This window comes from Pleuronectes platessa, chromosome 19 (assembly GCF_947347685.1).
Source record: "Pleuronectes platessa chromosome 19, fPlePla1.1, whole genome shotgun sequence".
In the NCBI taxonomy this organism is placed as follows: Eukaryota; Metazoa; Chordata; class Actinopteri; order Pleuronectiformes; family Pleuronectidae; genus Pleuronectes; species Pleuronectes platessa.
This window is the reverse complement of record NC_070644.1, coordinates 18,328,150-18,341,170: the sequence shown is the minus strand read 5'-3', so window position 1 is coordinate 18,341,170 and position 13,021 is coordinate 18,328,150. Positions and strand designations below refer to the sequence as shown.

Below are 13,021 nucleotides of genomic sequence, written 5' to 3'. Positions count from 1 at the left end.
CTTTTTTAAAACCCCCCCCTATCTTGTTTGATCACAGAAATGAAGACTTCAATAATTCAGGGCCAGGGAGGATTTCCACGATTTCACATTAAAAGCCGCTGCATGGAGGAATTTGGGGGAGAGGAGGATGAATAAAAAAGGGAAGAAGCAGCCGAGCAGATGACTTCACAGGAAACCTGGAATGTGAGACCTACAGTGTGTTCATTAAGATCCCTGTGTCTGCGGCTGCTAGCACTTAAGCTCTTAATGGTTCCCTTAAACTGATGAGGTAAAGGGGAGAGGGAGCAGAAAATGAAAGTGTTCTTCTAAATGGCTTTTGGAGGAATGCCTGTCAAGTGGAACGGGACCGGAGGGGGGGAATTAGCCAGGGGACATGCAAAGTGAGCGCCGTGGCTGGCTGTGTGACATCCTTCTCTCTCGGAAGAGGGCGAGGGAGGAGTGGGAGGGAGGGGGGGGCAGCACAGTATCTACTTGATGCAGGGAGAGCTTGAGGAAAGGACCACAGAGAGATGGGCGAAGTGGCAAATCTGTCTTTTTATGTCCGTCTCCCGGCGTGGACGTCTCCTCCAGGCTTTGTGTTTGTTTTTGGGCCACGAACCTATTTCCGTATGTTTACTAGTCCTTCCAGGGTTTGGATTTCGACCGTCTCTGATACTTAATTCAGCCCGTTGAAGATCTGAATCGTCAGTCGGAGGGACCGCGAGTTCTTCATGGGGATATTTTCGTGTCCATGAAGCAGCTTCTCGATTTCACGCTGCCCCTCCAGGGGTGACATGGTTCCACCGTGTCAGGGCGTCATGTCTGCGTGGGGAAGATGTCTGCCACCGGGTGCAGGCTGCTGCAGACCCGGGCCCGTGCTGATTAATAATGACTGTAGTCTGCGGGCAACTGCCTCTATAACAAACCTCAACACATTACACAACATGAAACACACGTTCTTCAAATTCCCTTTTGTTCCTTTATTCATATCTACAAGTTCAGCCTTTGTCATTACGGGGCCACAGAAGTAAAGTGAGATAACGTCTCCTGGAGACTAAAATGCCCCCCCGACGTCACTGTGGTGGAGACATCTGCTTGGATTAAGTTCAGAGAAGCAACAACTAAAAGCTCTTTGGTTAAGATAATGGAAAGTTTGTGTTTTTTCGGGAAATTTAACCACATTTCGACTGAAGTTTGGAAACTTAACTTTTTCTGTTTTAAACTAAACCACAATCTTGCTGTAAGAGTTGATACAATAAGCCTCTACATGCTTTAGACTCTACAAGAAGAAATAGAAACTAAATAAATATTATTCTTGATAGGTTAAGTATCGAAATATGCCTGAGTTATATTTGTATTATTATGATTTAAAACATGCAGTCACAATTATGTTCTTAGTTTAGAAAATGGTGTCGGGCAAATTTGTGTGTTATTTTTCATGAACTATGACTAAACTACACAACCTCTTGTGTTGTGTATGAGGTGATCATTACTTTAAATGTTTTAACCTGACACAAAGACACTCTGACCCTTTTCATTCTGAGTGGCTTAGATATCACTAAGCCACTCATCTGCAACTTCCAGTTCCCTAAAAATATCTGATCAAGATTCATGGAGAAATGGTTTCAAAGTGTAAAAAACATCCTTCCACCGAGTTCTTTTATAATCTGTCACTGAAAGACTTGTGACATAAAAAAGCGTTTGAAGAACAATTCTCTATTCAAGATTGATTCTCATTTTAATAAAAGGAGAAGATGGCGCTAATCTTCCCGGCTGCTACTCCACTGCCCTCTGTGCCAAAACCATTCCGTCATGTTTCAAGGCAACTGAAATGCAAAAAAAAAAAAATGAAATCAGGTCACTGTCACCGACTGTGTGTGTGTGTGTGTGGGGGGGGGGGAAGACAGCTTTGTATTTGGAGATAACGGCAGTAATGAAATCACAGCGTAACGGTCACGTGCTCTCGCTGCCACCACGGGCTCAGCGTCCTCTGCTATCCCAAAGTGCTTTCACACCCTCTGGAGTAAGAGGGTGGGGATGGGGGTGGGGGTGGGGGGGTGAGGTCAGGTGGATGGGGGTTGGGATGAGCGACAAGACTCCATCATTACCCCCGTCCTCGTCTGGACGCTGCTGTTGACTTGAAACAGACTGTGGACTGAGCTGCTCTCTTTTAGCTAATCAGAGCCGCCTCACACGTCTTTGAAGAGCGACGACACTACTACACTATTGATGATTAGGATTCATTATTTTTCCAACTTTTTATTCATGTGGTGCACGATCACAATTGGGCGCTCGGGTGATATTAAAATGTCGCACTCTTTTTAAAAAATCTCACTTTTAGTCACTAACAATAATGACTCGTCCCCGACCCGACGGAATAATAAGAGAATTTAATTAATTGCGTTAGATGTGGATTAAATTGAGCTGAGGGCTTGGCTGTTATTTTGGAAGTTTCTTCATCCGTCTGTTGTTCTTTACTCCACGTAAGGATATTGTAGCTGACAGGAAATTCCCAGTGGTCCTGACGCAAGGCAGCTCGTCCCATTTCTCCCATTCACCTGCATGCATCTCCACTCGGCGTAATGTGATGTGAACGCAGCACTCTGGGAAAAGGATCGATGTGATCTCGGCAAACTCCCGGCAGACCTCCGTCTTCATCTTCCCTCCAATAATAACTAAATAACGACACCTGTGTGGGTTTGCAGCGGCTGTTAAGTTTCCGGCCTTTCAGCCTCTAACAACCAAAGTGAAAGAGACAGTGAACTGATCAAACTGTTCTCCCGCTGAGCTCTGACACCATTCTGTGCCGATACCTCGCTAAAAGCCGAGCCGCAGCGGGGTGATGGCATTGTGTCGTCTTTTGTTCTCCGACGTTGCCGATCCGCGGGGACCGGCGCCGCTGCCGCACAGAGCCCGTAATGAAAAGGCAGAACCAGCTGTGCCGGCCAGCGAAATGCCACTTTCATCAGTGAACGACAGGCCCGACGCCAGTTTGTCAATTATTTAACGCCTTGAATCAGCCACAGTGTAGAACACCATAGAAACAACAACGCCCTCTGAACACACCGCTGCAACACACCCGTCAGTGATGCTGACAGGGAGATAGTTTTATACATAATGAGATTTGGATTATTGCTGTGTAGCTATAGAGACGATTTTCTGACGTCGTGAGCTACAGAAATATCTTCGGTTTCGTGGGGAAATCAGAACAACACTATTGTTGTGCAGCAAACGGCAAACACAAAGTGTATCGGTGCCAGATGTGTGACGAACACAGTGGGAAGAAGACTGAGCTAATGCTGGGTCTGTCGATAAGGTGGGATCTTAACTGAATAGGTGTGACCGGCACTGCTTGAGAGTTTAAGTCTTAAATAGGTTTAAGAAACAAAGACAAAATCATACTCATTTATTTTCAGCGGAAAATACACATCAGTGTTGTGTTTTTCACCAATTAGCTTGGACTGTAAATACTCAAAGGATCTGGGAATGAGAAAAACATGAACACCATGGGACCTGTTAGGGATCAAAGTCAAACTTACACCAACTTTGGCTCCCAAACACTGAAAATAATGGCCTTGATAAATCCCAGTTAACAGTCGAGGAGCCAAGATATCAAACAAGCAAGCAACACCCGTAGTTTTGTTCTTTTTTTCGTGAACAGTACAAAAAAGACATTTTTCTTTCTACTGAGGGAACCACAGTAGAAAGATCTCTGGGCACATGGCATCGAACATTCTCAGGAACGTAGTCGTGGGTTTAACGCATATGCATATGAGAGTTCCTGAGAGGAGCCGAGCCTCTCTGCATAAAGAGCCTCCTAATTGGCACTAGATTTAACACTGGATTGGACCTTTGAAGTGCACCTTCACTCTGAGAGCAAACCTTCAAGCTGCTCCCGCTTGATCAGCCGCTTCCTCACGAACACGTTATTCAGTCACAGTTTCCTGTCTGTCACTGAGGCAGATGAAAAAGAATATTCCTCCAGTTGCACATTGTGAAACCTCAGAAATAGATTTGATCTTTAAAATATAATGTTCTTCACCGTCGCTTTGTTTAAATTGCACATAAACACAATCTTCACAATTCCAATGATTACACTATTACTCCAAATGGCTGCACTTATCGTGTAAGTAGACTAGTTCTATGATTTACACAGAAATGGTATAAACCAGTACTAAAAAAAGAAAAATGAAACCGTAAAGCGCTCCAATCCTCCTCGCCTGTCAGACCAACCCCACACACACACTTCAGTGGCAAACTTGGCACAAATAAGCAACTAGGACATTAACATCCCCCCAAAAATAACTTTACATCAGCAGCTTGGGATTTCTTCAGATGTCCCAAAAACCCAAATGTGAGTTTGTCCTTGAGGGAACAATTATCCATTTTGCAAAATGGCTGCCAAACAAGGGAACATGTCCAACATGTCTCTGAGAACAACATCCCTTCAGTCAGGCTGTGTGCCATTCATTAATTTAAACCCAAATACAAAAGAAAATCATTTAAATAACGATCACAAAATGTGCTATAATATTTATATTTAGTAACACCTGACATACAAACACACTGACCCTGATCTAACCTATAAAGACTTAAATAACGTATTCCTGGTGAATGCTTCTCGGTAAACAAGGTATAGTCTTGCACAATACGTATGATTAATAAAAAGTGGCCAATTGCCTCTTGTACAAAATCACTGCAACCTGACAATGATGAAATAACGTTTTGACTCCACAGTGGACTAATTACAATTCAGTGTTCAGATAGTTTCCTGCAGCTCTTAGTACTTTTGACATCTTTTCAAACACAACGTCTGGCAGGCAGTGTTTTAATTAACCTTTCAGATTACGCCGGACCCTTTGGTGAAGCTGTCATATGTATGCATTGCTTTAAAGGCCGTGCACCTCCTCAGATTGAACAAGGACGACCTACAAATCTCAGTTTCCGTGCGGGTGATTGTAATTACCCTGGTTTATAAACCGTAACCCTTATCACAGCAGGGGGCTCCGCTTGTAAGTCAAATAAACATTTCAGGGATTTCCACATTGCCTCACCTCTGTGCAGATTTCCATAAATCTCCCCACACAGCTGGAGAGGACGGAACTGTACTGGAGAAACTCGCTTCAACAGTGAAGAGCGAGGCTGTGTTTATCACAAAGCCTTGTCTATAATAGATTTCCAACCCTTTACTAAACAAATTAATATGTTCCGATGTTGTGGTTAATTAAAAACCTTCGAGGCAAAGCACTTTAACCAAAAACTCTAAAGTTCCGATCAACACCGAAGCACTTGATAGTCCTCGATGTCAACGTTCTCTTACAACCAGCTTAATAGAGTTATGGCAATGGGGAAGTTGGCATGAGTAATAAAATGGACACACAAAGCTTTGTGCACACACAACCCCTTCCAACAATCTCTCCACATACAAACACTGCACAGATTTCTTAAACACGAGTGAGTCATGCCATGCCGACCTGGAGTGGTGTGTGAGATAGTTAGACAGTGTCCAATTAGTCATGGTCCCCAAGAGGCACATTTTCTAAAGTGAAATAATTTAGATAACAAATATTACAGAGATAAATACTGAGTTGCAGAACAACTACACAGAGTAAAGCTTTGTAACGTGGTCCATGTTGTAGATTACCCCCCCCCCCCCTCCTACCGGATCAGATTGGTTCTCTTCTGGTTCCCACTTAAAGGTTGAGGAGAATTAACCTGAATAATTGGAGACATCTAACATTTGAATTCCAGCACGTCATGAACAAACAGTGCATGAGCTTTAACAGTGTCTTTCTTAACAGGGTATATTCGATAAAGGATTTACCTCTCTGTTGAGCCTTTGTATTTTGATTTTGAGTTTTGATTTTTAGCTTGATGCGATGGGTCATACCTCACACTCCCTGGAGCCAGACATTGTGCAAGTGCAGGAACCAGTGCCGTTGCCCAGCACCTCCAATGCTTCCGGTGTGGCAGCAGGGTTGTAGCTCATGTAATACTCTTGGAGCTGGGAGCTCAGGTTCTGCTCCGGCTCTGGACTCTTTTTGCGGCGCTTCCGTCCCACCATGGATCGCTGCTGCAGCAACCTGGTTGCACCGGGGTACCGCCGCCACAGCACATAGACAACTGTCAAGATTAGGGACATGGTGAAGAAGAGCGCCACGCTGCCCACCACCACTTTGTGCAGAGTCATGTGCTCCATCTCCGGGGGTGGTGTGTGAGTGGGTCGCGTGAGAGCTACTGAGTCTTTAGGGTCCTTGTTCAAACGCCCTGGAAAAGTAGGATGAGGAATAGGCCGTGGTCTGAATGGTGGCAGTGGACCAAAGGTGTTGCTCGGAGGCATTGGTGGAGAGGTGCCAGTCGGGGAGAAGGTTGGTTCGGCGGTGGCTTCAGAAATGAGCTCTGACATTGGCGAGGGTGTTTCAGTCAGGACGTAATCAGTCTCCTCACAGATGCCGTGGCTCATTGTGGCTTCCATAATCTTCTCTCCCTGCAGATACTTTGGGCTGCTGCATATCATAGTGGTGTCTTTACTGCCCCGGAAATTCCTCAACCAAGCCACAAGGGGGCAGATGCCAGTCGCACAATCCCACATGTTCCCAGCGAGGCTGATGGAGGTCAGTGAGATCCATGCCGTCACGGCCTCCTGAGACACGTTGGACAGCTTGTTGGATTCCAGGTTGAGGACTTGGAGGTTGGGCAAGCAGTGAAACACAGCCGGATCCAGGGTCTGGATTTCATTTCCTGACAGATCAAGTTTCTGCAGAGTGTACCAATTCCACGGGAGGCCCTGGTTAACCACCCTGATGCGGTTCCACTGCAGATACAGGGATCTCAGGTTGGCTAACCTCGGAAACAGAAAAAAGTTGATCCGTGAGAACTGGTTGTGCTCCAGATGCAACTCCATCAGCTTCTGCAGGCCCAGAAAGGTGGTGCGAGTGAGAGCCTTGATTCGATTGTAGCCCAAATCAAGGAACTCCAAACTCCGGCACTCTAGGAATGCTCGGATCGGGATATTGGAGAGACCATTGGAGCGCAGGTGTAGATTTTGTAGTTTACGTAAGCCATGGAACTGACCTGGCTGCAGGACTTCCAATTTGTTGTAGGACAAGTCCAGACTGCGGAGATTGGGTATTCCATGGAATGTCGAATTGTGTAGCGACGTGATCCTGTTGGAGCTCAGTATCAGCTCCTTAAGCCTGCGGACCCCCTGGAACGCTCGACTGTCAACGGCAGAAACCTGATTGTGGTCCAAGTAAATCCAGAGGAGCTGGCTGAGGTGAGCAAACTGATAGGGCAGCAGGGTGTGCAGGTCATTGTAGCGCAGGGAGAGGCCCTGGCAGCCGACTGAGATGTTTTCTGGAACATCTACGAAGCCAGAGGAATCACAATGGACCGTTTTCCCCTCGCATCGGCAGCTATTGGGGCAGGTGCGCTCACCGAAGCCGAACAGCAGGGGAGCCCGCAGGAGGAGGAGCAGTGGAAAGAGGAGGTGTGTCAGTCGTCCATCACACAGCAGTGGACCTATACGGGATAACAAGACAGAGAGACAGGGGTTTACAGAAGATCAAGTCACCATTAGAGGGTTTATCTGCAAATAAGCCATGGAAATAACCAAAATGCATTATCCTCTGTCAAAAAAAATTATATTCCATGGGTTTCAATCATTGAAAGTGAAAAATTTTTATCTACACTTTGCATAACATCCTTTTTATTAGTCTGTATGTGAATTTTTTTTGCTAATTATGAGAAAGTACTTTTCTATCAGGGTTAGCAGAACCCCTCCAGTTTCTGTTTTTAAGGTTTAATATTATGTGCAGAAGCATTTTCACTTTGTCACTTTAGAAGCTATCTCTTCTTCCTGAAAGTGCTATAGTCCAGGGTGACTTCCTCAAGGCTAAATATCAGCTTTTGTTCAGTTTGTTTTTGTAATTTGTGTTTCATTTAATTAATCATCAAACTCTATGCAGATGTCACAGATGCACAAAGCTGCTTGCCTTATTAAAAAGTTATTCAAAACATCAGTGTCTATAAAAGTAAATATCTTCTGATCTGGATCAATGACAACCTTAACTTTTATAAACTTTATAAATGCAATAAGTGACAATTTACTGATTCTTTCCTAAAGTTTTAAATATGCACAATTCAACATGTTCAGGACAAAGCAGTAGGACAACGATCCCGCTGGCCTATCAGGGCCTTAGAGCAGAGAGCTGTTGAATGTCATAGTCAGTCGATTCAAGTATATCACCTCAAATGAAAGCTGACAGTCGGCCCTTTGACCTTACAGTCTAGTTTGCTTTTAAATGTTTCATGGTGCACTACAGAGCCAGCAGATTAAAAGATATGTCAGCGCCCTGATATCTTTTGACTCCACCATATGTCAAGGGGACACATCCCTTGACCCGGGGCTCACTCGACCCATGATCAGACTTCAGATATTCGCGTTTAAAGACAACGCTGCTTTCAAATGTACCGCTGCCTCTTCTGAAGCATCTGTTTCACTCTCCTGCTCAGTTTGGTGTTTCGGCTGCTTTGCGGCGAACAGCCACAGATTTGACAATTAACAATGAAGAGCTCCAAAGGCACCGAGGGGAGGGAGGTTGCTAATCTTGTTTGGACAGAGTGTGAAGTGGGTGAGAGCATGAATGATAAGCAGCATTGTGTGGATGTATAAAGCTGTATTTGCACCAGGGATCTAATTAGGCGTTTAGTCTAATTGGGGGAAATTAAACTTTCTCTGATAATGCGTGCTGCCACAGGTATGGAGTTTTTATTCAATTAATTTCATTGGGAGATAACTTTCAGCATATCTTTTTCTATTCTATCTACATTCATGGATAACTTCATTGTTCAGGCCCTTTGGGAATTCTAACTCAATACGATATATTTTTCTGAATCAAATTTTACGGCTCATTTGACTTTTCCTTTGAAAAAGCAGACTTCAGGCCTTTTCTACAAATGTTATATATTAACAACGAACGCCTTCACCTCCCTACGATGGGTTGTCAACTCAATAAAGCCTAAGTCGTGAACAGTTGCATAATGTTAGCTGCCCATGGACAATGTGGACAACAAACACATTTTTACAGCTTCGTTTGTGAGGATCCTCACTGACAAAATGTACTGTCGATGTTCCACAGCATCACTTTAGTTAGATACCCCTCAAAACCCCTTATCTTAACCTCCACGTAATACTTCAGTCGTTAAGACAAGTGTTTAACCCCCGAACTGCCCTTTGAAGAAAGTCTCAACTTCCTTAATATGCCCTCACTGCCAATTTACAAAATTGAAACAGGACCTTGCAAAAACAAGAGCAGACACACACACACACACACAATCACACACACACACACACACACACACACACACACACACACACACACACACAGTGGAGGTTTTGTGTATGGATGAGAAGTTACTGTTTGACTTTGGACAAGGTCTTTAAAATGACAGTGAGGAGACTGACATGAATACCAACAGAAAGGCATCATGTTAGTGGGAGGACGTCCCTGCATACAGAGATGTGTGGTCTCGGTGTGGACGCTGGACAGACGCTGGACAGACGCTGCTAAAGATGCACGGCAGAGGGAAGGACCATAGAGATGCATGAATTCACAATGCGAGTTTGTAAATGTGCACATCACGCTAATCATCGTAATCTACTTATAACAGTGAGCATTCAAATTGACAAGTGCTCAGGAAGCCAAAAATAAACAGTGTCGGGGTAATGCCTCGTGATAACCATTAATGAGCTTCATTATGCAGCTTGAACAAATGCAGGAGGAAGAGTGAGAGAAAATCCCCTCGTATCTGAGCGCTAACCTGCGAGGGCACGTAGACCACGGAGCGCCTCGTTAAGCACCGTGACTCTGAGACGATTTCATGCACAGAAAAAAGCCTGCAAACATGTTTTATTATTGCCACAGTCAACAGGTTTAATGATTATGCCAAACTTCTTGACAGGCAGGTTTGTTTACAGCCGGGAGATAATGAGGATCTTAATTTACAGGTGATTAAATGTTCTCTTGTCGCACATATTCCAAGTGAGGTGTTTTGCTAAAGATTTAGATGTGACATTAAAAAAGTATTTCTCCTTCCTTTCCACATGGATGTGTTGGATCCAACCGGGGGGGTATGTAGTAGCGTCTGATATATTCTAATGTCACTACTCCATCGATTCTAATTATTGCATATTTTAATAAGTTCTGCTTCCAAATCGGGTCGTAATGATTCTGATCCAGAGAACACAATAAACGTGGACACAATATTGAATGCAATGCTGCACAATACTCACTGCAGACGAAGCCTCTCATTACTAATTTAACATTTAATCGACATTGTAAATCATATAAATCACGAGTGTTTTCCTAGTCGAAGATAGAATAGCTGCACATTTCGGTCCATTCGTGATCCAGTGATTTTCATGTTTGGAGTAGTTCAAGATTTTGGGTTTAATCAGCCCAACATGGACAATAACCCTGAGATTGCAGAGCCTCGAATCAGCACTTTGGTTTATAAAAATGAATAAATTATTTGGAGAACTGTAGTGAATCTTCAATCATATTTAAAACTATACATATTCCTGACTTAGCAAGACATGTCTCAAGGATTATCGCTGTGTTGTTTTACCAGACACATAATGGACTCTCAAATACAAATACATAATTATTGAGGTGGAACATGCTCTTAATCCCATGTCTAATTCAGCCTATACATAAACATGGGGTATTTCATTATAATCAATCACAAAACAAACCTCTGCCAGAAGTAACTCTAAAATAACCAAACCCTGCAATTTTCTTTGTTTTGAAACGGAGGCTCCGGGTCGTAAATGTACACACAGCGAGCGAAGTGTAACCTATTAATCAAAATCATTTTATTAGAATCCCAAAATTAATATAATAAAGTAGCCAGCTGGACTTAAAGGAGTATTCAGCTTTTTGGCCGGCAGACGACACCTATGGAAAACTCTATATAGACAACACTAGGTATCAGACTATCAGAATATGCCAAGTTCAAAGTTTGCTAAATTGATAAATAACTTGGTTTTCTGGGGTTACACTTCCAAGCTGCTGGGTGACATTAATGGGAAACTGTGTGCCAGTGCATGCTATTGCATAATCACACTTAAAACCTTCATGCTCAAAGTTCATGCCCATAATTAGAGGGTAGGGGTTTAAAAAGAGACAATGCTAAAAAGCCTCTCAGCAAGAAAAAGTAGAGCAGCAGAGATAAATGAGGTGGTAGAGGAGCTGAACGAGGTCTAGTGACTCTAAGAGTTAAGATACACGCTATGTGGAAACGCGTGCTATAAATAAATCCCTTCAATCCTCCCAGCAATGTACTCGCCACCACTTCCATCACCTCCATTAGGTACCGAGCGATCCGGCCGAGCATCCACAGAGCGACACACACTCATTAGTTTTCCCTAAATGATAATCTCATTGGAGCATTTAGAAGGGCTCTGTTGTGAACCCGCAGGCAGGGCTCCCTGTGTCATATCATATCACCAACACCACTCCGGCGATCCAGCCTGCGTGTTCCCTTAAACACAGAGAGGAGGGACTCAGGCATATTTTATGAGTTTGATGAATAAATTCCGGGGCGGTATAAACGCGATAGAAAAGCTACACAACCTTCAGCCACTGTCGTCTCCGCATGACAGCATCGTTTACTAGTATTGGCGCAGCATGGATTTCTGCATAGACAAGAGGAGTAATAAAAAAAATCCACTGGACATGTGTACATCAGGCTCCTATGGGAGGTTCAACAGGGCGGAGAGAAGAGAGACGTTCACTTTAGTACAGATTGATTATTCCATCATTAAATGTGGTGTTAAGTGCAGACACCACTCTGGTTTTTCTCCTGGTTCCATGCATCAGATGTCGTAAACACAAGTGCACTAATCCCCCCCCCCCCCCCTTCCTTTTCCTTCAGTAGCAATCATTCTAAGAAACCAATTAGAAATGGAAAAGATGTCCGTGCTTGAATCATCGTTATTGGGGGAAAAAAGGACGTTTGAAAATATAAAAAAGAATTCTGCATTCATGAGCAGCGCTGCTATCGGATCTCTTCCCCCCTCAGAGGAGATTGGATCTCCTGCAGTAAGCCACACACATCTGTTTACCTGGCTCGCTCGTCTTAGCGGAGCATGACCAATCAGAGCCTGGAGGGTTTGGAAGATTTCATATCTCGGAAAGACGTTAAACCCTGGAGATGTAAACTGCGTGTAGTACATCAACACACGAGTTAACCTCAGTGCAGCTATCACAGAGGGAGATCTGCTCCAGTTAAACTTTGAAAGTGTTAAGTGCAAGGCTTTCTCTCTTAAGTTGGTTTCTTCTCTTAGTTTAAGATTCCTGTTGCAGATATAAGACTTTGGAGGGTCAAGCCTGTGTCTTAATTCCTAATTCAGTCCCTGTTCCAACAACCAGGCTCGGATTGAAATTTAATGTGAAGTTAAAGCTTTATAAATAAATAACGCTAGATTAAACCCCATTTTAAAAGAGTACTCCACCATTTAACACTGCATGCATTAAACATAGTTGGACAGTTTATGCCAACCAGTCAAGAAACATCACTTGAGAATTTTTTTAAAGATACAAGCAGCTCGTTCCGAAAGCCACAAAAAGCTCTGCTGCTTCTATCCCTGTTGCAGTGGTTCTCATGAAGGCCTGGGAATAAGTGCACTTCCTTTTTTTTTAGAAGAATATCATATTGGAGCAGCACTCTGAGAGGGACAGGACGTGTCTCAGAGCAAACCACTGCTTTTTATTCTGTTGTGTGCAACCGATAAGACTTCACCACAATTGGATGATGCGATAGCAGTTGATAAATATTAATTAAAGAACAGACTCTGAGCTTCAGAACCCCTCCCTCTTCCCCCCCCTCTCCCAGGCTCAACAACTCACCGACTGGGACACGTTAGCCAAAGTTGGACTCAAATGATCCGACTGAAATAGGCTTGCGAATGCAGAAAAACAGGGCGAGACAAATGATTATTTTATTCCGAAAATACATCCTTTCGCCAATTACCTCAGCC

The 13,021-nt window shown here is 43.8% G+C and overlaps 1 protein-coding gene across 1 annotated transcript in view; it reads right to left on the bottom strand.

Annotated features, from left to right (window-relative positions):
- The window catches only part of lrrtm4l1 (leucine rich repeat transmembrane neuronal 4 like 1), a 112,595-nt gene that overhangs the window by 17,266 nt on the left and 82,308 nt on the right, over positions 1-13,021 (bottom strand). Inside the window, exon 2 of the mRNA XM_053411788.1 lies at positions 5,870-7,500. Coding sequence (XP_053267763.1) covers positions 5,870-7,500 — 1,631 coding nt within the window. The remainder of the gene's footprint in view (positions 1-5,869; positions 7,501-13,021) is intronic.